Source organism: Sceloporus undulatus, chromosome 5 (assembly GCF_019175285.1).
Source record: "Sceloporus undulatus isolate JIND9_A2432 ecotype Alabama chromosome 5, SceUnd_v1.1, whole genome shotgun sequence".
NCBI lineage: Eukaryota > Metazoa > Chordata > Lepidosauria > Squamata > Phrynosomatidae > Sceloporus > Sceloporus undulatus.
In genome coordinates, this window is record NC_056526.1 from 77,385,233 (window position 1) to 77,412,018 (window position 26,786).

General features: G+C 37.8%; 1 protein-coding gene across 4 annotated transcripts in view; it reads left to right on the forward strand.

The window, feature by feature from the left end:
• BRD1 (bromodomain containing 1) overlaps nt 1-26,786 on the forward strand; it is a 50,732-nt gene that overhangs the window by 15,181 nt on the left and 8,765 nt on the right. For 2 of the 4 annotated variants that reach the window (XM_042467820.1, XM_042467821.1), the window contains exons 5-8: nt 2,179-2,307; nt 3,795-4,107; nt 10,656-10,916; nt 14,354-14,842. In XM_042467820.1, the coding sequence (XP_042323754.1) occupies nt 2,179-2,307; nt 3,795-4,107; nt 10,656-10,916; nt 14,354-14,842 (1,192 nt within the window). Of the gene's footprint in view, nt 1-2,178; nt 2,308-3,794; nt 4,108-10,655; nt 10,917-14,353; nt 14,843-22,683; nt 22,941-23,168; nt 24,106-26,786 lie in introns of those variants that run through there. The other 2 variants (XR_006104030.1, XR_006104031.1) reach the window with 2 other exon arrangements.

The window sequence follows — 26,786 nt, forward strand, 5'->3', positions numbered from 1 at the left end:
AATCCATGGGGGATACTTATATCTGTGGATGGCAAGCCTGCAGATGGTGAGAGCCCACTAAAAACTATAAATTGTTTTGATTGTTAAGTCATGGAGGAAAACGACATGATCTTTGTATGATCATGCATTGCAAAGATGATTTTATATACGTGCACACTTATTTATTTTAATGTGAGTCCACTCATCTTTCTACATGGCTTTGCATAAGATAGTTCAGTGTTCATATGTGTGAATTATACCTCATAAAGGTATTTAAACAACATTGCATTTTCATGTATACAGTATAGCTTCTTTTTTCTCAGATCTAAAGCTTTTTCAATCTGCATTTGGCTGTAGTATTGATCGGCATCTAGTTTTATAATTGATCTATAAATGACCAGATGCACTTTGCTCCTTTATCACTGTACACTAGGCCCTCTGTATCCTTGTATGTTTGTGTTTTCCAGTAGCCCCCATTCTCCCCCCCCCCCTGCACAGATACCAAAAACCTTGGATGCTCAAGTCACTATTTAACATTTAAAATTACCTGGGCAACAAGGTCTGAGCACCAGAAAGGCCTTTTTCCTGCGCTGCTCCCCACTTTCCCATCACAAAGGCTCTGCCATAATTTAAACCCCTTTGCCACTGATCCACTCCAGGAAGGGGCAGCAGCAGAACTGGGACAAAGGAGGTGTATCAACAGGAAAGGGGTTTAAGAGGCGCCCTTATGTCAAAGTGGGAAACAAAGGGGTTGAACAAATGGACAAAATAAAGCGGTTTCCAACCACTATGAAAGTGGGTGTTTAGATGTTGCATGTCTTCAAAGCAGGCAGAAACGGGACCAAGGCTGCACTCTAGGACTAAAAACCACAGCAAACAGAACCCAGGATAGTTCGGCTTAGCGTGGAAGATGTGCATCTTCATACTTGCGTATAAATGGGGCTGCAGCAAAGAAATGAAAGTGCAGCAACTCCAATGGTTGTAATTACAATATACACAAACCAGACAGTTTAACAGAGGGGCATGGAGTGAAGGGGGCATGTAAGGGGGCCCATACATGCTTTGCCAATGTATCACTAATACACTGATGCATCAATGCCCTGTTCAGGTGGAGCATTGCATGTACAATTGTGTGGACATTCAAAGGGTCAGCCATCCAATGGGATGGCATCTGGGTGGACATGGGAGGTACTTGAGGGTCGCCAGCTGGTGTTTGTGAGATGGTGCACATGTATGGTGGGGAGGCAACAAAAAATATTGCCCAGCGATGTGGCTTGACACCGCATTGTGCAGTCAGACTGTGCACATTCAGCCTGCTTTGGGAGTGAGCCATGTGAGCAGCCGGTATTTGACCGGCTTTCAGGAAAAAACAGAATTGGGATGCTTTTTCCTGCCCATCTGCTCCAGCCCAAAGTGAGGCAGGAGTTTAATTTCTGGGAGAGGCTTGGAAACGGAATGAGATGGGGTTTAAATTTTAGTAGCAGCTTTTTAATGTGAAGGTGAGAAAGAATGAGGAAGGGGTTTAAGTTCTGACTGTGTCTTTGTGGTGAGTTTGACTTCCATGAGGGAGGGATACATCTTGGTTTTGCCCCAGCAGCCCCTGCTATTGCCCTGGGACCACTTTTCAGCCTGGGCATCACAAGTTATAAAAAGTTAAATGTTTCTTCATTTCAATCTGCGGTTGTAGAAATCCATAGATACAGTAGTCCCTCGGGTTACGAAATTAATTCATTCCGCCGCTTCGTTCATAACCCGAGTAATTTCGCAACCCGAAAAGGCTTTTTTTAGCGCTGGAAAGCCGCTAGCCGCGGTTTGAATTTCGCGCCGAAAAAAATTCGTAACCCGAAAAAACCTTCGTATCCCGGAACAGTTTTTTTCAATTGAACTTTTTCGTATCCCGTAAATTTCGTAACGCGATCAATTCGTATCCCGGGGTACCACTGTATTGAACCCGTGGATACCAAGGGCCCACTGTACTTTTATCATATTAGTGCCAGAGTCCTGCACAAATGTAAATAGGCATAAACCGCATTAATTTGGTGAAATTTACTTCTGAGTTAAACTGCTTAGGATTGAGATGCAAGGCTTGGTTTATATCAGCATTATAATAGCTGCATTAAACCTTGGTTTGTATCAGCATTATAATAGATAAGTAGCCTGTAGTCATATTCATTAATGAGCTGTACTTTACTGTTGTAGATCAAAGTGGAGCAAGTTGTCATGGAGCTTCAGCTAACTCCATTTACTGTTTTGCTGCGGTCAGTACTGGACCAGCTACAGGAAAAGGATTCTGCTCGTATATTTGCTCAGCCAGTGAATCTTAAAGAGGTGAACCCTAATCTTTGTGATATGGTTGATATTATCAACATAGAACAGTCTAACGTTGGACATAAACATGTGTTGCCTGACATGAATATATAGTTTAATGGTTTTAATCTGGAATAATAAACTCTTGATAGACTTTTTCTTGTTACTATTGTTTATTCTTAATAATGTTTATTTATTATTGTTCCTTAAACCCTTCTAAAATGTATGTTTAGGTCAGGAATGGAACTGGCAGAGCCCTGTAGCTGTTGTTAAATTGCAGGTTCTGACATTCCTTATCATTGGCTATGCTGGGTAGAGCTGCTTGGAAGTTGAAAGTTGACATTTGAACACCCACACAATTCCCATTCACATGATACTTTCTCTTTTTTGAGAAATTTGATTGTCTTCAGTTCACTTTTAAAAAGTTATTTTTAAAAGTAGTGTGGAAATGAAATGTTGCTTTTAAAAGTAGTATGGAAAGAAGAAGATCTGGAAATTAAAACATCAAGTTATTGAGAAAACATATTACAGTTGTTCTTCCATGTTGTGGGTTAAGCATTTGTGAATTTGATTATTCATGGATTACTGTATTTGTTGTGACTGCTGCTGCCCTGTAGGTAACCAAAAACAAATGTTCTCTCTAAGCATTTATAGGTCTGCCAGAGGTTGACCATAGAATTTCACTAGAGAACCTAGAAATGCCTAGAGAGAACTCTTTCCTATGTTCTATGTTCGGCTTCCATAGAATTGCTCTGAGGGACCTACAAATAGCTAGAGGAAGCGTTCTTTCAGGAAAACAAAGTAGTGGGATTTCCACTTTCACAGGGATTCTGTGCTCTTACTCCCATGGAAGGTGATTTCAGACTTTACATATTTACAGTATTTTCTGGTGTATAAGACTACTTTTTAACCCAGGAAAATCTTCTCAAAAGTCAGGGGTCGTCTTATACTCTGGGTGTTGTCTTATAGGGCAGGTGCTGAAACTTCTGAGCCAGACTGGAGAATCTGCAGTAGCCGCATATAGTAGGGGGAGCTCAAAAACAGCTGCAGCCACATCCCCTCCGTATATGGCAGCCATATGAAAGCAGCAAGGGCTGTACAAGCACAGTAGAAGAAAATCTTGGAGACAGGGAGGGCTGGGCAGGCAGGGAGAGCTGTCCAATCCAAGCAGGCTTTGTATACAACAAGTTTTCCTGCTGTCATAAGCATTTTAATTAAAATTACCATATTGAAATCAAATCTGAGGTTTTAAAAAAAATTTATTTGGAAGTCTTATACGACGAGTATATCCCAAACTCAGTATTTTAACTGGAAAAGTTGGAGGGTCGTCTTATATGCCGGAAAATACGGTAAGTGGATCTTCCTGATTCAACAGTGTTTTATGGAAAAATCAGACAAATTAGCTTTGTATAAATATGCTATAGTCCATTCTTACTTGCAAAATAAAATACAAAGTACAGATAATTGAAAAAAATCTTTATATTGTCTTTTTAAAAACTATACTTCAGGTTCCTGATTATTTGGATCATATTAAACATCCCATGGATTTTTCTACTATGAGAAAACGGTTAGATGCCCAAGGTTATAAAAATCTCATTGAGTTTGAAGAAGATTTCAACCTTATTATTGATAACTGTATGAAATACAATGCAAAAGATACAATATTCTACCGAGCTGCAGTGCGATTAAGAGATCAAGGAGGTGTTGTTCTGAGACAAGCTAGAAGAGATGCTGAGGCTATTGGATATAATAATGAAACTGGAATGCACTTACCTGAACGGCCTAAACTTGAACCTCCTCCACCTTTTACTTGGGAAGACGGTAAGGAGCTATCACAATACATGTATTGTCAAGATAATAGATGTGCTTTCAAATTTCCTGTCTGCATCGGTGTCTGGAAGTCCATTGCACTTGGTAAACACTTTTAGGAATGTTGCAAGGATTGCATGTACTTAAAGCTTTCTACTGTGTGGCATACCCTGCAGTGCTTTTTGCAGAAAGTCCAATACATGTGATCTTGATTGTGGCAGCAGAGTGCACATTGTGGAGATTTCAGTTCAAACCCAACTATGCTGCCACCAGATATGGTGTTTCCACCTTTTATATAAGGATTCCACCCTTTATCACACTGTTATGGTCACCCTAATCTCATCAGCTATGAAAACTTCCACAGTGCTCACTTCATTTACCATGAATGAGGGCTCTCCCTGGTCCCCACCTCTTGTCACAATGCAAGCACTTCCTCCTGTCCTACCTGTGAGATACCCACTATGAGGAATATGTAAATGCCCTCAAAGTACCGATGAGGATTTTTGCAATTTCTGTGTTCAGTGGACACCTTGTATATTAAATGCTTCCACAACAGACCCCTTGTCGAAATCCAAACTCTCAGATAATGTTTCTGGAGGCCAAAAGTATATAAAAATAAAAGCAAATATTTATTTAAAGATATACTGTGTTAAATGTAACACAGCAGATTATTGATTTATTACATTATTACATTTAGAACACCACACACTCTCTTATTCCTCTTATAACTCAGACCTTTAACACTCACTGAACTCAAATTCCCTTTTATCAATCCAGCCCTAATCTAACTCAAACCTCTTTTTTCTAGCTCCACTCTACTCAAACCCTCTGCTAACTGAACTCTGTACTCAGATTTAACTTACTACTGTCATTCACCAGCCTTATGTAAAGGTCGTCAAAACTTCTACCACTCAGCATTCATTCCAGCATTCTATTCTCTCTGCCCCAACAGCTCCTTATTGTCTAAGGAGTGAAGCAGATGTGGCAAAAAGAGCGGCCAGAGGCCGCTCTCATCCTGATCACTCTGGGACTACGGTGACTGGACGTCGCAGTCCTGAAGCCAGCCACTGCCAGAATCCCAAATGGGCCACCGACAGGAGCGGCTTATTTCCTCTCCTTTTTCTGGCAGTTTTGGACCGCCTTAGAGCAACTTCTGGTTGTTTCAAGGGTGTACGTTGTATAAACGCACACGCCCTGAAGCAGCCAGAAGCCGCTTTATTTGGCCCTTCTGCTTTGGGCCTATGAGACACTCAATAAATTAAGCAACATTTTGAAATGCAAACCCATAACACCATATAGATCATGCAGCGTGGGGCAGTAGCATTCTTTTAGTTGAGTATAATAAAACAGACATTTGAAGTTACCGTTTGCTTGGCTGGACAAAAAAGGCAAATAATTTAATAGAATAAAGATTGATGAGTTAGTACAGAGAGAGCAGAATTTTTCCTGTTTCATTCTCCAGTGGATTGATTATCCCCAGGGTTCCACCCTGCCTTATATAGAGAATTTTGGTAACTTCAGAACTAATAATAGAGTACTTAAATAGGATATGTATCCCTGTCTGTACCATAATGAGCATCCTTGCCCTGTTTAAAAGAAAGGGTTGTGGTTTCAGCTTTTACACATTCAAAAACAATTGAAATGCAGCAAGATTTCAGTAAAAGTGTTTCTTCTGCATAGGTTTATGGATAGGCTAGCAAAGGAGATTTTTAAACAGACCACAGATGTGCCACCATTAAAGCAGTTTCCCCAAGAATACATACATACCATTGAGTATCCTTTGTACAACTGTTTTTCAAATAATGGAGTGGGACTCCAGAGAGGGTGCAAGAATAGCTCAAGAGGTGTGCAAGATTTGGGGGCCCTGATCCCTCCTCCTGCCCCCTAACTTTTTTGATATTTAAATATACAAATTTTGAGTTAAATATTAAATTTACTTAAATAAAACTGTTCTAATTTGAATGTTATATTCTTTTAAAATGTTAAAGTAGGATGAATAAAATACATGAAACTGAAAATGGAAATACACACACTAAATAATTTAGCCATATACTATGCCAAGGTGGGGGAAGGTGGACGATGACAGCCACAGGCAGATAGAAAGATGGGTCCCAAGGGTAAAAAGCTTGAGCCTTACACAAAAAGCCAAAATGTTGCAAAATCCAAAACATTTTTTATGGGTGGCTGAGATAATAATATCTTTGTTTTCTAGTGGTTCAGTGTAAAACTGTTTTATGCAAACAAATATTTAAAATATTGTATAAAATTACTATCAGGCTTTGTGTATGAGGTTGTGAAGGTGACAACACGGCATTGCCAACATTTCTTAAAACCTTTCACTCCTTTTCACTGTGTGTCACCGCTGCCACCAATATGTCATGGCGAAAATCACCCACCCAACTTTTCTCTGATGGCAGTACAATGGATCTTTTTAATCCCACCAGTTTGCTGGCTAATTTGTGACATGACACTCAAATTCAGTTCTCACCCCCCACACTATAACTCTCTTCAGATACCAGCCCTCTGGGTCTTCAAATTCCCTTCCCCCCAGCTTGACACCAATTACTCATTGGCAACCACACACCCACTATCTGGTGTGTCCCAAGCCTAAAAGACTTTTCTATTGGTAGCATTTGGAATATATTTCTTTTAATCACTTCAAGACTTTATTTACAAATCAGGTTGAATACAGTATCGTTCTTAGTGGATGGCATTCAAGGTGGATACGATTTAGACTTTAGGAGTCACATGGTTTAACAGTTTCTTTTGCTCATCTTGGTTATTGTTTCTTTATAGCCTTATAAATGTTTCTTTACAGTCTAGGTTCTCACAGAGCCTTTATTGATCTTCTGTATCTTTTAACCCTTCTGGTTATCTGTGACTCCACTAGTCACCAAGCACTATATCTCCCGCAGGATACTACCACAACCATTTAATTAGGAATTTTCCTTGTCCCTATCTTGGGTACCTAAAAACCCCTTCCAACTGCCCCTCACAGCAGCCTATCTTAGCCTCAGCAGCACTTAACCCATTAGGCTACAATAAACATCTCTCTTCAACTCTGGACCATTGTTGTCCCTAACTAGGATACTATACCCCTTTTAACTGCACCTCATAGCAGTCACCCTCAGCCTCCTTGGCTGCTAAACCTTTCAGGGTAAATTTAAACTCTCTTAACTATAACCCCAAACACTGGTTTGCCCCTCTATTTATACTCACTCCTGGGAGCAGCCCCAACATTTTCCTGGCTTAGCTCCTATTAGCTGTTGCCAACATTCTCATCTGCCTGTGTTCTCTCCATAATGGTATATATGTAATACAAATGAAATTTGTGTTTAGGATTAGGTCCCATCTCCGATGCCTTGTTGTGTATATGCAAATATTTAATAATAAAAATAAAATAATTAAAAATCCCAAACACTTCAGTTCCCAAATATTTTGGTTAAGGCATACTCAACCTGTATTGGAAAGGTATTTGAAAACAAATCAACTTTTCTGTTATCTTTACAAGATAAATCTGACCTGTTACATCCAGGAGAAATTCAGAAGTATCCTTAATGTGGGCCAAGTTATATCATAACTTATTTCAAGTTAGAAAGCCAAATACATTAGTTGGCTCAGCTCCAATATAACACTGCAGAAATAATCCAGTTTGAGACCACTTTAACTGCCCTGGTTCAGTGCTAGGGATCCTGGGAATGGCAGTTTGTTGTGGCACCAGAGCTCTCTGACAGAGAAGACTAAATGCTACATAAAACTACAGTTCCCACAATTCCCTAGCACTCAGACAAGGCAGTAAAGCAGCCTCAGACTGGATTGTTTCTGCAGTGTGTTTTGAACCTCAGTTCACTAACATATAAAGGAATGTCTTTGGCTCTCAGAACATAGAATTCAGGTTACATTTATTATTTATTTAAAGGATTTCTTTATTAGTTTTCAGCCCAATTGCCACCTTGAGGCAATTTACAGCACTTAAAATATTTTAAACATTAAATAGACAAATAAACACATTTAAAAACACACTAAAGCTTCTGTTCAAAGCTGCTACCTGTGGTTTTAAGGTTTGAAGGCATTGTGAAATAACATAGTATTAGTTGTGTGCTGGAAACTTGAAAGATATGAAAACATCCTGACTTAACTTGCAAACGAGTTCCACAGTCTGGGTGCTGACACAGAGACAGTCCTGACATGGCTACCTATCAGCAGAGCCTTCACCAAGAATCTCACATTTCAGGCTGCTTCATATGGCCTGACAGGCAAGAGTCTGTCTACCTTACTTTGCACAAGGTGTAACTTCCAAACACTTTAAAAGGGCAGCACCCCACAGAGTGTTATATCCCAGAAATAAGATCCTTTTTCAAAGAAAATACTTGTTACTGTATAAATACTCTGAAGAAGTTTTAGCGTTTTATGCTCCTTGAGCCAAATGTAAATAAACATAATTCTTAGTAACAGAGACCCAAATCATGTCAGTCCTGACTAGAGTAGAACCATTGAATCAGTGCTATTCACCTATATGTTGATTCATCATTCAGCAGTTGATTGAATATGACTACTCTAATTGGGAGCAGCCAACATGTATCCATCCTTTTCCTTTCCTTTCCTCCTTTTTTCCTTCCTTCCTTCTTTCTTTCTTTCTTTTTGCACATAGAAGGCATTTTTTGCACATGGAATGGGTGTATTACATCTCTGTACTAGGAAAGGAAATGCTAGGAAAGAAAATGCATTTTTTCCCATTTAATAGATACTGTTCACTGCCTTATTTAGTATGACATAAGGCTTGAGAATTGCTATAAAACTTGCTTAGTGTGAAAGAAATTGGAAAATTTTGGCTTTGGCAACAGACAATAAAGTGCACAAGAGCAGTGTGCGGAATTTGAGTGGTTTCAAGAAAGGGTTGAGCAATCTGCTTTGGAGCATTGACCAACCTTCTTACATTTGGGTAAATTGCAGCTGCTTGCACAATTTCCATACAGTGATGTGCAGTTCATGTTGATTAGGAAATTGGGTGATGGAAGTAAGTTGATTCATCAGCAGTCCTTGACCTTGGAGGTGCCAGTACAGCATTATAGCACTGAAGCTTCCACAGTCATTCAGACCATTGGCCCTAATGAGCTGTGAACATTAACTTCATGGTACACCACATAAATTAATGCAGGAGTCTTTGCCTGCACATATAATATAAACAATCTTCTCAGAGTTTTGATTCCTGAGAAACTGACTTTTGGTAAGTGGATTTATTACTTTCATACATCAACACTGACTGACCAACGTATAGAACTGAAATACCCTTTTCACATTTTGCAGCCCTTGGAAAATTTAGGGCAAGAACCAAGATTTGCATCTTTCTGGATCCTGTTACAGTCCATTCCACTCCCATAACTGTGTAAATAATGCTTTATATTTGAGCACTTAGTATCATTCTGTACTGCATCTGAAAGAAGTGGATTTATATCCATGAAAGCTCCTACAAAAATAAAAAAGCTCCTACAAAAATAAAAACCTAAAGATGCCACCACATTTCCTTTCTTTCTTTCTTTCTTTCTTTTTTTTTTTTATTTTTTTTTTTTTTTTTTTTTTTTTTTTTTGTTCCCTCCCTCTTCCTTCTCTTTTGTTATAAAGGCTAGCAGTAGCTCTTGAGCGGTAGTCACATCCAATCCTGCTATCAGTAGTCATTTGAAATGAAAATGCCAGGGACTGAACCTGGCAATTGAAGCATGCAAAACCATGCTTTACCACAGAGCTAAAACTCCCTCCATACTGTGATGCTAAGCTGGCAAAATGTGGTAACAGTAATAAAGAGGTAAAGTTATTTAATCCTTTTAAAGGTAATAAAATAACACATCATAGATCTAGGGATGCTGTGGTTTAGTGGTTAAGATGCCAATTCTGGGGATTGTAAGGTTGGCAATTTGAAGCCCAGGTGCTGCATGATAGGGTGAGCTGTAACTAGTCCCAGATTCTGCCAACTAAGCAGTTTGAAAGCATGCAAATGCAAGTAGATAAATAGGTACCAGTTCTCGGTGGGAAAGTAACAGTATCCCATGCAGTCATGCTGGCCACATGACCACCGGAGCCATCTTCGGACATCACTGGTTCTTTGGCTTAGTAACAGCATCACCCCCACATTCAGTTACAACTAAACATTCATGTCAAGGGGAAACCTTTACCTTTATCCTAAGTCTCCCCTGTTAGTCTAGCATGACAGTGTTTAAATGTTGCAGTGGAAGACAGTATGCCAGCCATTCCCAAATTGTTTACCCTGAAAGAAACCTTGAAATAATTTTTAAGCATAAAGGAACCTCTGCATACAGATTAGTATATCTGCAGTTCAAAAAAAGGTTTAATTTATTGATCATGATTCCTCACAGAATTGCAGCAACTTCTTATGGAACTCATTTGATCTTGGGAGTCCTTACTGAGAAATCCTGATCTATGCATTAGTGGAACTTACCCTTGCAATTTACTCTGTATTGGTGCTGCGGTTGAGCCACACTGTTTAAGCTGTTGTCTTAATGTTGTGGAAGAAATCCTGTTCAACCTCTATCTTTTAACTTCAGTGGATAGGTTATTGAATCCTGCTAACAGAGTCCACATGTCTTTGGAAGAACAGCTACGAGAATTGTTAGAAAAGCTTGATCTCACCTGTGCAATGAAATCCAGTGGTTCTAGGAGCAAACGAGCAAAGCTTTTAAAGAAGGAAATTAACATGATCCGCAGCAGGATAAGTCAGCAACACCATCAGCCTCCTCAGATTGAATCAGGTATTGGAAGCTTTGAGGAAGAAAATGCAGTATTAGAACAAGAAGGTGAAGAAGAAGGTAAGAGATGCATTGATTTAAAGGTAATGCTAATTAGTTGGTAGTGTTTGTCATTCATACAGTACTTGGGGAAAGGAGGAAGTTTACTTGGTGTTTATTTTTCAAATTTTTGGATTACTGCAAATTGTGTTGGCTCTATATGTAAGGTGGCAAGTATCAATTTAATTTGGGTTACTGCATAACCAAAGCTTTTTTAAAAACTGAATCTACACCTTTTTTGAAGTCCCAAGAGAAACCTAGATTGTAAATTTCAGAAATATTGGAACTTTGCACTCTCTTTTATTGGTGGGAATTAAAATTTAAGGAAAATTGAAATTGATTTTCAACATCTTATGCTTCATAATCACATATAGCCCAATAGTAAATTGGGGGGGAAATAAGTAGAAAATAAAAACCACAGATTATGTAGCAAGGAAAAAACAGCACTTTATTAGGACAGATGTTATAGAGTTTGTAACTGATTGTGTTGAGGTTATCTGTGAGAAGAAATAAAAAAGGTCAGTACAAGTTCTGCATACTTCTTGTATTCCAGACTACACCAAAGTTCACCAGTGAAGGCCCACCATTAATTTGGTTGCTGCACAACCATTATGAGGAGGCCAAAACCACCTCATAAAGATGATAGTCTCCTATATAGTTAAGAATTAATACATTATAATGCTATATACCAGTGGTTTTCAAATGGTGGGTGGGGGTGGGAGGGTGAGACATGGATGCCCTAATCCTTCCTCCTCCTCCTCTTCCCAAACGTTTTTGTGTATAAAATTTACACATGCTTTGAGTTAAATATTCATTTTACTTAAATAAAACTGTTCTAACTTGATCAATGTTATTTCCTTATAAAATGTTAAAATATGAAAATACATGAATGTGCAAGAGAGGGGATGATTCCAAAGGCAAAACGTTTTGAGTACCATTGCTGTATACTGTTTCATATGTATTTGCATATAATGACTCATATCACTTGGAAGTAATTTCAGAATTCATAATAATTCAGGTTGAAACCACTTTAACTATCATAGCTCCATGCAATGAAATTCTAGGATTTGTAGTTTTATGAGATATTTAGTCAGAGAGCTCTAATGCCACAGCAAACTACAAATCCCAGGATTCCATAGCATTGAGCCGTGGCAGATAAAATGGTCTCAACCTGGATTATTTCTGCAATGTGGATGCAGCCAAAACTGTAATCCAATTTAAAATATCATATTTGAATGGAATGTATAAAGCTAGACCAAAGAGAAGATAATTAGGTAAATTGCACTACTTCTTTTCAAGCTGTTATATCCACTCCTGTAAAACTAGGAATGACTCTTGATAATACTCCTAAAAAGAATGTCCATAGAATTCAGGTTCATGTCTGGTTAGTCCTGCATTCCTCTCACTAATATTTATTTTATTTTATTATTATTTTTATTTATGGTATTTATACCCTGCCCTTCAGCCCTCAAGGCTATCAGATCAGCTTACAATTATTATTTTTAATTATTTTTAATAGACATGCATCCTGCCTTGTGTGAGTTTACTTAAAGTGCATCTACACTATTGAAATAATGCAGTTTGACACCACATTAAGTGCTGTAGTTCCATCCTATGGCATCCTGGGATTTGCAGTTTTACAAGTTCTTTAGCTTTCTCTGCCAAAAAGTGCTGGTGCCTCACAAAACTACAAATCCTAGGATCTTGTAGGATATATTCATGACACTTAAAGTGGTGTCAGACTACAGTGTAGATGCACCCTTACTGTCAACTGCTTTGGTCTTCCACTATATCTTTTTGTTTGTGTCATTTGATTCACTTGATAGTCATCAAATCACTTTCTTTTTCTAAATAAAAATTCTAAGAAAATTAGATTGGTTTAAGAATTAAATTTTATTGGTATTTCATATAGAATCTGTACAAAACAAAATAAAAATCAAAGTTATGTGTGAAAATATAATTTTATAGGCAGAATCCTATTAGTTTTGGACTAGATTTAGACCCATTGAGTCATGGGAACTTACATAAGCATTGACTTATTAAGTTAGTATTGACCCAATGGTTCTGACTCGGTTGGGAGAAACAGCAGGATTTAAGTCATTATGGTATTATGTTATTTCTCTCAACTAAAAATAGGAATGAGCTTAAAATCCAAAATTGTGGTTTGGATTATTTAGGGGTGGGTGGGTGGGTGGGTTGTTCATTATTTGCAGTGTACAAGAGCAGAAATCAATGCAAAATTCAAGCTGTTATCAAGGACTGTTGGGGTTGCTGCCTACACACAGGCCTTCATTCAGTGCTGTCAGTTTAAGATACTGACAAAATGCTTTAGTGGAAATATTTGTCATTTTTGTGTCCTTATTCAGTCTGCATGGAGTTCCTGGACATTGCATGTGAACTGTAGAGTAAGGGACACTTTTGCATTTAACAACAAACATCTTTGGCTTTCTTACCCTAAATAGTAGGCAATTTTAACCCATGCATGAAGGCTGTAAAGAATGCCTAAAATGGCATTGAAATAAATAGTGAGAGAAATGCACATTAACTGCTGGACTGGATTTTGGGGTGTTTTTTCAGTATTATTATTATTATATTATTATTTCTCACAGATAATATTTTTGCCATGTATTCTCCATCAAGATTTCAATACAAGGCTTGCTGGATTTGCAACTTTTAGCCATACAGTGGTGCCTCAGGTTACGAAATTAATTCGTTCCGCCATTCCTTTCGTAACCCGAAAATTTCGTAACCCGAACACTTTTCCGTTAGCACTGGAAAGCCTATAGCTGCACTTTGCAGCATTTGAATTTCACGCCGAAATGAATTTCGTAACCCGAAAAAATATTTCGTAACCCGAAACAGTTTTTGCCAATCCAACTTTTTCGTATCCCGGAAATTTCGTAACCCGATCATTTCGTATCCCGAGGCACCACTGTAACTCTAAAAATGGTTTTGCGCTACTTAATAATACTTATTTAGCAAAACTTTCATTAGCCCCATATTAATTATGCAAGTTCAGGTTGCAAAAGTAAAGACGATAACAAATGGTTTAATAAATTAGGTAGATATATTACTCAGTTTCCTTTATTTAACTGTAAGTACTTCAATATACATTTAAGTCATAGAATACTATTGCTTCTCCCATTATACAGTATTTTAGTGGCTTAAATATTATCACAAATCAGAACTCTTTAAGTTATCCTCCACAATAGCATCAATAAGTCCTGTGGTTTAGTGGGACCTGCTACTGTGCAATATTATGTTGAAGATTAGAGCTAATATTTCCACACTTAAATGTATTCCCACATAAAACCAGGCATTAACTAGGATAGTTTGTTTAAAGTTTATGTATGTGAGGTGTTATACTTATTGTGGGCTACATATTTGATACTAAGTTTTATGTAGTAGCTCTTATAACTTACCAGCTTTCAAACACCCGACTTTATTAATTTTTTCAGGAGATAAATCTCCCCCTAAACTTGAACCATCAGATGCATTACCTCTTCCTTCAAACCCGGAGACTAATTCAGAGCCACCAACCCTCAAACCAGTAGAACTCAATCCAGAGCAGAATAAACTTTACAAAAGAGTAAAATTTGACAATGAATTGTATAGTACTTCCATTCAGAAAGAAATAAATGGACACACTCCTGAACACTTACTTGACAATAATCTCAGTGAGTCGACTGTTTCTGCTGTAGCTGAGTCATCAACTGATGTAAACAGACGTACATCCATTCTCTTCTGCAAATCGAAAAGTGTAAGCCCCCCAAAGTCTGCAAAGAACACTGAAACCCAGCCAACTTCTCCACAGCTAGGGACCAAAACCTTTTTGTCTGTAGTCCTTCCAAGGTTGGAGACACTACTGCAGCCCAGGAAAAGATCAAGAAGTGCATGTGGAGATTCTGAGGTAGATGAGGAGTCCCGTGTAAAGCGTTTGGATACAGGTAAAAATTTGCTTTACTACTCTTTTTGAAGATGACATGGATACCATCTATTTAATATTACAAACATCCATGTTCAATTGATCCCACAAATATACAGCTTTATATTTGTGGGTCTTGAGATGCAATTTTGTTTCCAGCTTGTTTATCCATTTTGCCTAAATTCATACCAACAGGTGGCTATGTTTTTTGCTCTGATGTTTTTTGGAGATCTGTTGCTCTTTAAATCAAAAGTTGAGGTCTTCCTGAAAAGTTTTCCTACAACTTTTTTTTTAAGTTTGCTGTCTGTTTATCTCGCTGAAATTACTGCTTATGACGATGAGATAATATTTTTGTTTGTTCAAAAGCAGCCGGGAAACTGAAGCTCAGACTGATATAAGATCATTCTTTTGTCATTCCATTTTTGGAAGCATACTCATATTCACTATATTGTAAAGAAAATAGCTGTTAGCCCTATTAATAAACAGCTGCATGAAGTTATTTGTCATGCTATAGTAAGTATTCCATGTAGCAGTTGCTCAAAATCATCTTTAAGCTTTATTTTACTATTTTCACTTGGTGTTCATAATGTAAGATGTAAAGCAGCACAAGAGCACCTTTGCATACAATCCTGTATTTCAATTTTAAGAGTGTTTTTTAACATCCTGTATGTACAGGGATTTGTGTGTGTGTGTGTGTGTGTTGAATTCTACATGATCAGGGATTTGATGTGCACATTGGTACACATGGAAGTTTTCTAGATATTGGAGGTACTGCTATCAGCAAACTTATTGGACCTTTTTCTAAATATTTACGAAATTTCCCCCCTGAAATAAGCATGCCTACAGTATGGAATGGTTCTTTATCAAGACATGATTTTTTTGGGATGGGAAATGTAAATATTAAAATATATGGATTGAAATTTATTGGAATGTATGCCAAATAAATTCATGAAATATACAATACAGTGATTAGCTCAAGATAGTTTATTTATTTATTTATGTTCATGATTATATGTTCATAAACTCTGATTCAGATATACTATTCTGTATCCATGGTCACTGGAAGATTTGTGAACCAAAATAGTCTAGCTGACTATTAAATATATGTATCTGTTTCCTTCTTTAAGAGTCACTTTTTCAGTGTGTATGTACTCACAAATCAAATATAGACTCTTTTTGGAAGGATTAACATTTTGCTTTCTGAAACAATATACTACAAAGTTTCTTGAAATTTAGGAGAAAGGAAATTGGTTAGAAAAGAAATAAAAGAAATTGCTCAGAAGTCAGAGAGACTATGCCTCTGGAGATCAGGATTTGAGACTCTGCTCTGCCATGGAAACCCACTAGGTGATAATGGGTGAATCACACAGTCTCAACTCCAGAAAATCCCATGACAGGTTCATCTTAGGGTTGTCGTAAATCAGAAGCAACTAGAAGGCACATAACAACAACAGTGATGATGAAGTTATTGTTTTTAGACTGCAGGTGGAATGTCTTCATTTGTGGCATTTGGAATAGACATGTGGCAGAATGTACTGTAAGTGAAATCATGGGCCCAAACAGACAGGACAAAATAAAGCTGCTTTGGGTCACTTTGGAGGTATGCTGTTTAAATTGACTAGAGTGCAGCTTTGATGCAGCTTCTGGCCTCTTAAGATGCTTGTTTCATTTAAACAACATATCTCCAAAGTGACCCAAAGCAGCTTTATTTTGGCCTATCTGTTCAGGCCCAATGATGCACACCTCAAAATAAGATAAACAGAACAGTAAAAAAAAGAAAGAAAGAAAATGATTACATATGTAATAGCATTATTTTGTTATGGAGAAGGTGACTGGCTTCTTGAAACTCAAATTTCTGAATTCAAATGAAGTGTAATCAGTTTCATTTGACTGAAAAATTTAATAATTTAAAAACAGATATGAGTCCATCTGGAGTAACACATTCATGTTCTTCTCTATCTTCAGGGCCCACCTATCACCACTACCATCTTTTTTTCCTTTTTAATTGTATGTCATGCCAAGAATTTTTTGTCCTTCGATAGCCATTAACAGATCTAACTTTCCTGAATTAATAACGATGATTTGGAGATCAGAAGGAAGTCTGCATTGCCTTCTATGTTGAATGTTATGTCATCATTAATTCATTTGGATTAGGCATAGTGATGTGCTGCATCTGTGTGAATATTAAACAAATTCTTTCTAATCAGGATTTATAAATGTAGTTCTAATGTCAAGGACAGTTTTGTCCCCACTGACAATCCTTAATGTAGATCAGTGTATTAAGAGCAAATTGAAGGAGAGAGGACAATATGTATGGGAGAGGAGAGGGAACACTTGAATCAGTAGCACACACATCCTCTTCTAAACTTGGCTAAGTAATTGTGAATGTTGGGTAAATGTTTAAAACTGCATATCTTTTTGAACATTTCTCAGGGACTACACTTATTCCTCCACATTCGCTGGGGTTGGGGCACAGGACCCCCATGAATGTGGAAAAACTCCAGATAACAAAAACACTGTTTTTACCTGAGAGAACACCTCTCTAGGAATCTCTAGGTCCTTCAGTGCAACTCTGTTGTCAACATCTGCCAGACACTGACCATAGAATTGTGCTGGAGGAGGTACAAATGCCAAATTGTCTCTAGGAATCTCTAGATCCTTCACTGCGACTTTTGGTTAAAGTTGACCATAGAATTGTGCTGGAGGACCTAGATATTCCTAGAGATAATATGTTAATAAAATCTATGAATAACTAAATCCGCAGAAGTCAAAGCCACAAATGTGGAGGGACAATTGTATTTTACTCATGCCTAATATGGTTTTATTGTGGTCTCTTGCTGATTTTTTTGGGTGTTTCAAGCCCCCCAGCTCCTGGAACTTCAGTGTAAACTTCTTGACAGTCTTTATTTCATATAATGTATTATGCAGCTTTATTGATTCTCAGAGAAGAAGATGGTGACTTTGATTTTCTCTTCTAAAGTGCAAAAAGGCACAGTAATCAAAGGTTCTACTTGTGCAAACTTAACTCACACCACATAAACAATGTGTATGGAATTCTGCTTTTAGTAGTAGCCAAACAAAATTATAGACCACCCACAAAACACAAAGAACTGTGATGCATAGTCAACTAATGTAATGGTTTGGTACTCCAACAAAAGCGGCAGGTGTCCTATTTATTGTTTTGACTTCATATCTTCTCATTTTTGTAGCCAGGGCTACAGTTGAAGAGGCTGTAATAAATATCGGTTTCTAACTGTGGTTATTCCATGGGAGGACTGATAGAATGTATGGGTTGAATCTAGAGCAATTTAACTTTCAGTGAGTTCAGTAGGAACTAGCTTTGGATCCCAACCATTGTGTTCTGTCTCTTGTTGTAATCCTTGGGATGCATCATATGGCAAACTGCTTCATGATCTGCTATATTTTGACCTTACTCTTTATGGGTCCTGTGTCAGTGTAACCACCCCTTTCTTTCCTGTTGCAGTCTCCCATGGAAATGTGTTGATGAAGAACGGAATGTGTTTGTAGTTATATCATCATTGTTTAAACCAATGGTTCCCAAACTGTGCTCTTTAAGGAATTTTGGACTGCAGCTCCCAGAATCCCAGACTATTGGCCAACATGGCAGAGGCTTATGGTAGCTGAAGTCCAAAACCTCTTATAGGGCACAGTTTGGGGACCACTGATTAAAATCATGCAAAATAATATTTGAGTATGTACTAAAACATATCTCATGTTTTATTTACTGGATGGTACGTTTAAAAGTTAGTTAAGATGGTATGGGGAAGGTAAATTTTGCAGGCCTCCCTCCCATACCCTCTCCATACCATCTTAACTAAGGACAGAAACAACAAAATTCAAGCATTTTACTAACATCTCCAATTTTCCTCCTGTTTGGTTTGTAACATCTTGCCTAATGAAGAGGCCAGTGGAGCTTCAAAAGCTTGCAACAAGTATATTGTGCATTTTGATTGGCCAATAAAGGTATCACTGTTTGTTAGATTTTTGTTTGAATTTGCTAAATGGCCAACACAGTTACCCCTGCATATTTTCTGAATTGTCATATATATCAATCTCAGTTTAAAAAAGAAATAAAAGGATATGAGACACATTCAAGGAAGAGCATGAATTTCGATTAGGAATTGTGAAGACTGAAACTGAGCAAGCCTGGTTAAAGCCAGACAATCTTGTTTCAGGGAATGCAGTGGAGGGAGGGGATACAAACTAGAGGTTTATGTGCCAAAGAGTTACGTAGGGAAGATACAGAATATGGTAAGAGCAGTCAGAGACATGGTGGGGATTTGAATAGAGTTTTGGGAGCTGTGTATGAGAAAGAAGTTCAGGGATTTCCTGTGTAACTTGTTATATATCACACAATTATACTTGTTTTATTTTCTGTAACTATGTCTAACTGTTCCATTTATGAATTGATAACAAGATTTGTCAGGCTTACCACTGAACCCACTGATCAAGACAACTACTTGTCCATAATAGGGATCACCTTGAGGCCTAAGTACCAGATCCAGGGAGGGATCTTCGGGTAAGAGGGCAAGGTGAGTCACAGGAGTCCAAGAGTTGGAACTGCAGGGCCAACCTGGAGAGGGGTTTAGTCACAGGAATCAGACACTGTTGCTTGATTTAATAGAAAGTCATTATTTGTGGCTACCAATCCCTCTTGCATCAGAACGCTTGGGTTAGTTGGGCTCTTTGATTTGTGTTGGATATGAAGACATTAAATATTGAGAGTACTTGAAGGAATTGTTGTTTCTTACCAGGCCCCCAAAGGCAATGAAAATGGAACAGTGTGACTGTATTCTGCCTGTTAGATGGAACTGTCCACTGAATTTATGGATGCCTGCCCTGTACCTTTCTTAAGTTTGAGGCAACATCTGATGCATACTTCCCTTTCTTACTGTAGAATTGTGTGTTCTCTGCTCTATTTATCTCCTTCATCTCCTCCAGCACTTCCCAGGTTGGGAAGGAAACAATATCATCTGGTGGATAGTAATGCTCTCCAGAGCTATTGTAGTTGTCATTTTGGAGAAATGAAAGAATAACATAGGCCCAAAACAGACGGGGGTAACTTCCTGCCAATCTGGGGGCATGGCATTTATATGATGCATGCGCCTGGAAGCCACCCTGGGGTTGCACTGGAGCTAACTATTGCGGCCTAAAATCGGTACAAAAAGAACAGATGTTTTCTGCTCCTTTCCAGTCCATTTGGAACCACAGCATGATGTGTGGTTGCCACAGTCCCGGGACAATCAGGCCAGGAGCAGCGTCTGGGCGCCCCTTCCTGCCCATCTGATTCACGCCATAGGCACATAAACACGGTTCCTTTTAGTACTTGTTGTGTTCTCCTTTCCCCACCTCTATTTTTTCCCCAAATGCTGCAGAACCATTTATAACCTGATAATTAATGAAGCATTATGAGAGTGACAGAGATGGCTTATATATTTTCACATCACACACACACGCACATGGATGATGTTGGTATTGTCCATTTTTTTCTCCCTGCCACTGTGTTATTTGAATATTAACAGTATGTTGGCCCGTGAAAACCATGGTGGAAAATCAAGATTATGCACTGGCAAAAAGCATTGTTACATTGGATCTTGGGGAAATGGAGGAATCGAAAAGGAGTGTGCTGTTGCATAATCCACTGAGACAGCTAGGTACTTCTGGTGCCCTCATCTGAGCCAGTAATTATCTTGCTTGTGAGAAGAGGTTGCTGTTTCCAGCTGGCATGGAGAACAGGAGCCCACCTATGCTTAAAAAGAGCTCTTGAAATACTGAGGGATGCATGAAATATATAGGAGTTCAATTTAAAAAAAACAAAACCCCAAAACCAAACTGTGTAACAGCAGCTGGAGTCTCCTATAAACCTTTTAGCTTAGAAAAGTTAAGTTTGTGCCATGTATTGTAAACTGTGGGGTAAGACAGGAGGGTGTCCTGGGGCAGCCTTTGGCTGCTCCACCCATGATTGAGCCCCGATCGGCCCAGGACTGTGGCAACTGGATGGCTCACTCTGAAAGCAGCCACCACCACAGTCCCAAAGAAGCTGTTGGCAAGGAGCAGATTTTCACTGCTCCTTTTGCCAGAGGGTTTGGGCTGTCTTAGGTGCCCTTGGAGTGGCATCTGGCTGCATTGGGGGCATGCATCATCTGCACATTGTGCCTCCAAAGCAGCCGGAAGCTACTCCTTTTGGCCTGTGCATTTCAGGCCTCTACTTCAAAGGATGGAATTGGTAAATCATTTCTGAGTATTCCTTGTCCAAGAAAACCGTACTAAATTCTTGGGGTCACCATAAGTCAATAGGTTATAGTTCTCAAAAGTATTATTTACCTCTGGAGTAAAATGAAAAATGAAGTAAACTCTTTATTTTATGTGTGTTTCTGTTCAAGCCTCTTGCATACAGCTCCATTTTAAGCCAGCTAGAAATTCCATAAAACTTGAAATCCATTAAATCTTTGGGAAATGTCAGTAAAGTAAGTAGCTAAATATTTTCCTCCTTGGCTGCAGCGTTCAAAGAACTTTTGAGTAGTCCTCTTGTTGGCTGTGATTCTGTAAAAAATGCACAGTTGCTGTCTGTTTCATTTGGTGAGATATAAGTTTCAGAGTGTTTGTATTCTCATCTTTTTGTAGCAAGAATCTTAAAGGAGTCTTGTATATGTTAGGCATGTGAAAGTATTCCCGCTGATTCAAAAAACGTTTAAAATTCCAACCCTTGCAAAATCTTTAGCTTCCATGCATCTTTTGAAGTCTGCAGAAAAAAATGTGCTTCTTAGTATGATTGTATTAACAGAAACCTGTTTTACTGTGTAAGTTGATATGAGTGTATGGCTGGCAGAATAAATGAATAGTCTTTCTCATAAACTGGAGATCAGCATTTTGTGTTTGCAAAAAACTTTGGAAATGATTAAAATTTAAGTTGCAGAAAATGTTAGCAAAACTATTCTATAGCTGTGTCTTCAAAGTACAAAAATAAGGCTGTTCATATAATTTCCAGATGTAATGTTTTTCAGGAAAATTGTAAGATTATTTTAAGAAGAAGCAACTGAATTTGCTCTTGGAAATGGAGAGCTAATCTCCACAGTGTTCATTTCTTCTACAATTAGTAACGATAATTTAGAAACATAGGAACTAATAGTTGATTATAAGGATATTGTTCTAAATAACATTGAAATACATTAAAAATTTTGTTGGGAAACTATTTGTTATCCCAGTTATAGTTTTCTGCATAACGTGCTTATTTACTCCTTTCTCTGAAATTCTTTAACTACGTATCTACATAGTAGATGTAAAATTTAGAAAAAATATTAAGCAATATTGTAGTCAAAACAAACCTACAACGATTATTCTTTTTATCATTTCTTTGCACTGAAAACTAATTCAGTAATCTCCTATGATCCTTAACATGGTAGGTCACAATCCACATTCCCATTTTCACGATCCCTTCTTAGGCTTTTAGAGGCTTTCTTTGCTAATGTCTTTCTGCATAGTTGAGGCATCTTCACAGTTATTGATGTTGATTTCTAAATAGAGAAGTAGCATTTCAGATTTGTAGAATAGACTCATCAGTCTTCGTTCAGTGGAAAAAAATTCTGAAAAAGACAGCCCATAATCGTTATTAAAAGAACCCTAACTTCTCTGATGTCATTTCTTTCAGTAATGAGCAGTTGATTCAAAATGGAAACTATTTCAGTCTTCACTTTTATATGTTACATTAAATATGACTGGTAGGATTGATAGTGTATGTAATTTTTACTAATCTTTCTTTGAATATTTCTGGGAGGAGGGCTTATTTATTTAAAGCTCTTGTTCCTTTCAGCGGGACTAAATTACTTTTTCACTGTCTTCCAGGTTCTCATATTAACTAATATGCTGAATATTTATCTATTTGGATCCTAATTATTTTCTGTTATCCTGAACATGGACTGGAATTCAATGTAATTCATTTTCGAACGCAGAAAGACAATTACATTTGAAGTAATGTGTTTTGGATCATGTTGGAGACACCAGCCATCCTTAAAACAAAATCACTATCTTGAATACTGTTGGAGGAAATCTTTGATATATACATGAACTATGCTCTTCATTCAGTATATTTCCCCATCTCCGTAAGTTATAAAGTTGTATGTTGCAATCTGTGTGACATAGATTGGTCGCAATTTTACTAGTCCCGAGAACTCTTACCTTAAATGTGGTCCTTGTGGGTGGATTGGTTAAGAATATGCCTTTCCATCTCCATTCCTCTGCAAACCAATCTATTCTTCCCTTGACCAAGATTTACACTTCATAACACATGCACCAAATATGGTAACTATTTTTATATCTGCCCTTGTTAGGTATTATGAAAATGAACATCTATATAGTATGTAAGAGAAATGGACTATAGTTGATATTCAAAATATATAAATATGATTTTATACTTCCACCTGATGTTACACAAATTCTGAGTGGCAAAAGGTGTTTTGTAGTGTCTCCATCTGCTTGATCATTGAAAACACTTGTCTGCTGTACCTTCAACAAAGATCTAGGTAAGATAGATCAATCCCAGTTCTAAAGCTGTATAGAGAAGTAATTAGAGACACATTATAGATTACTTTAAAAAAAGATGTCAAATTTCCTAGATTCAATCATTTGTGTTTCCAACTTTGACACTGAAAGAGTAGAACCATTGAAATCAGTGGGATTTTGGTCATCATTAAATTTCTATCAGTTTCCTAGATCTACTCTTAAGTATCTAAGTATCACCTGGATCTAATCCAATATCTTGTGTTTACATTTTCACATTTATAGTAATATTTTTCAAATGTCAATATTGTTTCATACTTCATTAAAGTTTGTTTGTTCGTTTGTTTGTTTTGAAAAACTAGTTCAAAATGTTTATCTGGTGAGCCTGGGTCTATTTTAACATTGCATGGCAATGTTACAGGATTCTCTCTGTGTTCGCAGATCAGGTGTAATTTCAGTTTTGTGTTTAGGTTTCTGTTCAAAATAATGAAATCCCACCATTTCACTACTCTGTATATTGTGTTTCCATGAAATTGACAGTTGTAGATGTATATCTCTCTCCCACTTCATCTGTTATTCTTTTCTCCAGTAAGAAAGTTTTCCTTCTCAGGTTTGAAACTTTTGAGTACTGTACTAACATGGTTGTTAATTATAGTTTTAAAAGACTTGTATAACTTAGGCGCATTACAGACCGCCCAAAGGGGCAGCCTGTATCCGGCCCTTCCCCTGCCGGATTGGGGCCTCAGCTGCCACAGCGGCAGCCTCTGAGGCCCCGATCCGCCGCTTTCCAGGCGGCGGGAAAGTTGAGAAAGGGGCCACTTGGCTCCTTTCTGCTTTGCGTCACTGGCGCAGCCGTCCAAAGGCTGTGCCAGCAACGCAAAGCTAGAAGGAGCTCTGAAATGGAGCTCCTTCCAGCTATGCGGAAAGGGCACCCCAGGCGCCCTCGCGCTGCACTTGGACGTCACTTACGCGCCGCCACGTTTGGAGGCGGCACTGTGGTGATGTCCCCATGGCGGAGCCTATTTGTATAGGGTGCCGCCATTTTGTATGTCCCCAGAACATACTAGGGTTAGGGCGTTGGGAATGGACGCCCTTTCCTAACCCTAGTACGTCCTGGGGATGTATTTTACGCCTGTCTGTAATGGGCCTTAGAGTCTAAGGGCACTTTAAACTAGTGCAATGTAGCATGAGATTGTGTAGAACATGGTATCTGAAACTGAGTTGATTTGAAACGAGGTCTTGGCTCACTTTCATAGGCAGTGAGCATCTTAAAGATGCCATAAATGGTTTCTTGCTGACACCAGCTTGTATGGGCTGTAATATAGCAAGGATTTGAATGTTCTGAGAGGAAGTGTTATCTAGGATAATTTAAAGAGAACCTGTAAACACAAAAGGTTAATGAGAAATCTACCAAACTAGGAGTGTGTTTTGCCTAACTAGGTGCTGCAGATTTTAGGATGGATTTGATAAAACATCTGCAATACAGAAAAGTTTGAGCACAGATTCTTAGTTATTGCCTTGACAGAGCAATGTCTGTCTCTGAGCCTTGTGAAATTACTTAAAATCTTGATGGTTCATACTTTCTAAGAGCTTCCTCATCTATTGATTTTGCTAAATCATTAATGCTAATAGTTATTCTATTAGCCATCCAAAATGGTATATGGAATTCTTATTAACTCTTTTTGTATGTTTTGTATGTATTTTTGCAACTCAGGGGAATTTAAGTTGTACATTACTGAAATTAAGGAATAAATTTGCTTGCTGTGATTTTAAAATCACATCCCTTTGTGGTTCATGTAGAAGTATGTACGAAAGTTTTAATCTCCACTGCTTGCTCTAGCTTAGGTCTCATATATTCTACTTTCTGTTCCATGGATAACCAAAAAAAAATCAGTTTATTTCATTGTACTGATAGATAGTGGTCAAAGACTGCAACCATCTGATAGCCTGGTCTCCTAGAAATGTTGGCCTGCTAAAACTTTTTCACTGTCTCCTTTTCCATGTGTGTGCATATTACTTAGGATTGTGGCCAGGACTTTTAAAAACTGTTAGTTACCTGTGCAATTGTGGTTTCTAGGACTTTTAAAAACTGTTAGTTACCTGTGCAATTGTGGTTTCTTCACATCCAATTCAAGTTGGTTTTGCAAGAAGATGGCAAACTAATTTATATGAAGATTTATTCCTATAACTGTTGTTTCTAATAGAAATTTGTTCATTAAGATTTATGCATATACTTTTCTGAATAATGGAATCAACTTTGACTATGCACTGTCACACAGAATTGGCATTTACACACTTATCGATTGGAATGGTTTTAATTGTGGAAGCTTCAGGAAATCTTCACAGGTAACATGCCATAAACTGTTTTCCCATTGATTTCCCTGTGTCCAGTATGAGAAAAAGTATGTCCTCAATATAGGTAGTGTCAGCCTCACATAGCAATATGATTGGTATGTAAGTGCAGCCAAATAGTAAAATAACTGGCTAATAATAGATAGATGGGTAGGTAGAATATTTTGGCTCCACTGCTATATCATATCCAAATATAACAACATTCTTGTATCAAAAGGCAACAAGTCCTGTAATAGTGGTTTTCTCTGGGTTTTAATTGCAACATGTTGATACACTGTTGGACTTACTAATTTATGAATTGAACATCAAATGATACCAGCCTTTATTTAATAAATGTTATTTCCTGCATAATTTTTAGGTTTATTTTTTAAGTGAAATATTCCATTTAAGGCTCTCCAGAGATACATACTGTATATATTCATGTATAAGTCTAGAAATTTATGTTAAAAAATTGACCCCAAAAAAACTGACTCGACTTATCCATGGGTCAATGTAAGTATTGTATCTTAAATCTTATTTAAAAGAAGGCACCATCTCCTGATGAAAAACAAGAGTGTATGTGAAGCACTGACCTCCTCTATTCTCTCATCCATATAATCTTAAGAGTAAACACACAGAGTTATGTCTGCTGGAATTTTATAAGTTCTTTGACATTGTTTTGCTTTGCTTCATCCTTTCGATCCTTTACTATATGCCCCTAAATTTTACCCTCGAATTATCAATGGGTCATAGCAAAATCCATAATTTTGCCCCCAAAACTTGCCCTTGACTTATACATGAGGTCAACTTATAGTCGAGTATATACGTAATTCTGTGCTTAAGAGTGTTGACTATAGGGCAATTGTACAGTTCACACTGACAGAGTATCAATCATGATTGGTGGTTATCTGAACCATCTGTCAACTGTTTTCTTATTGTATTAGACTCCCCATTCTGCAATTTTGAAATAAAACACAAAGGTTAAAATTAAGAGGTATCAGATCGTTTTGTTATTTGGGCTAGTTCGTGTTGTGTTTTACATCTATAGAGTCCTACATATGGATTGGTTTGTGCTGACAGTACATTGAAATTTTCTAGACCTTTAATGGATATTAACA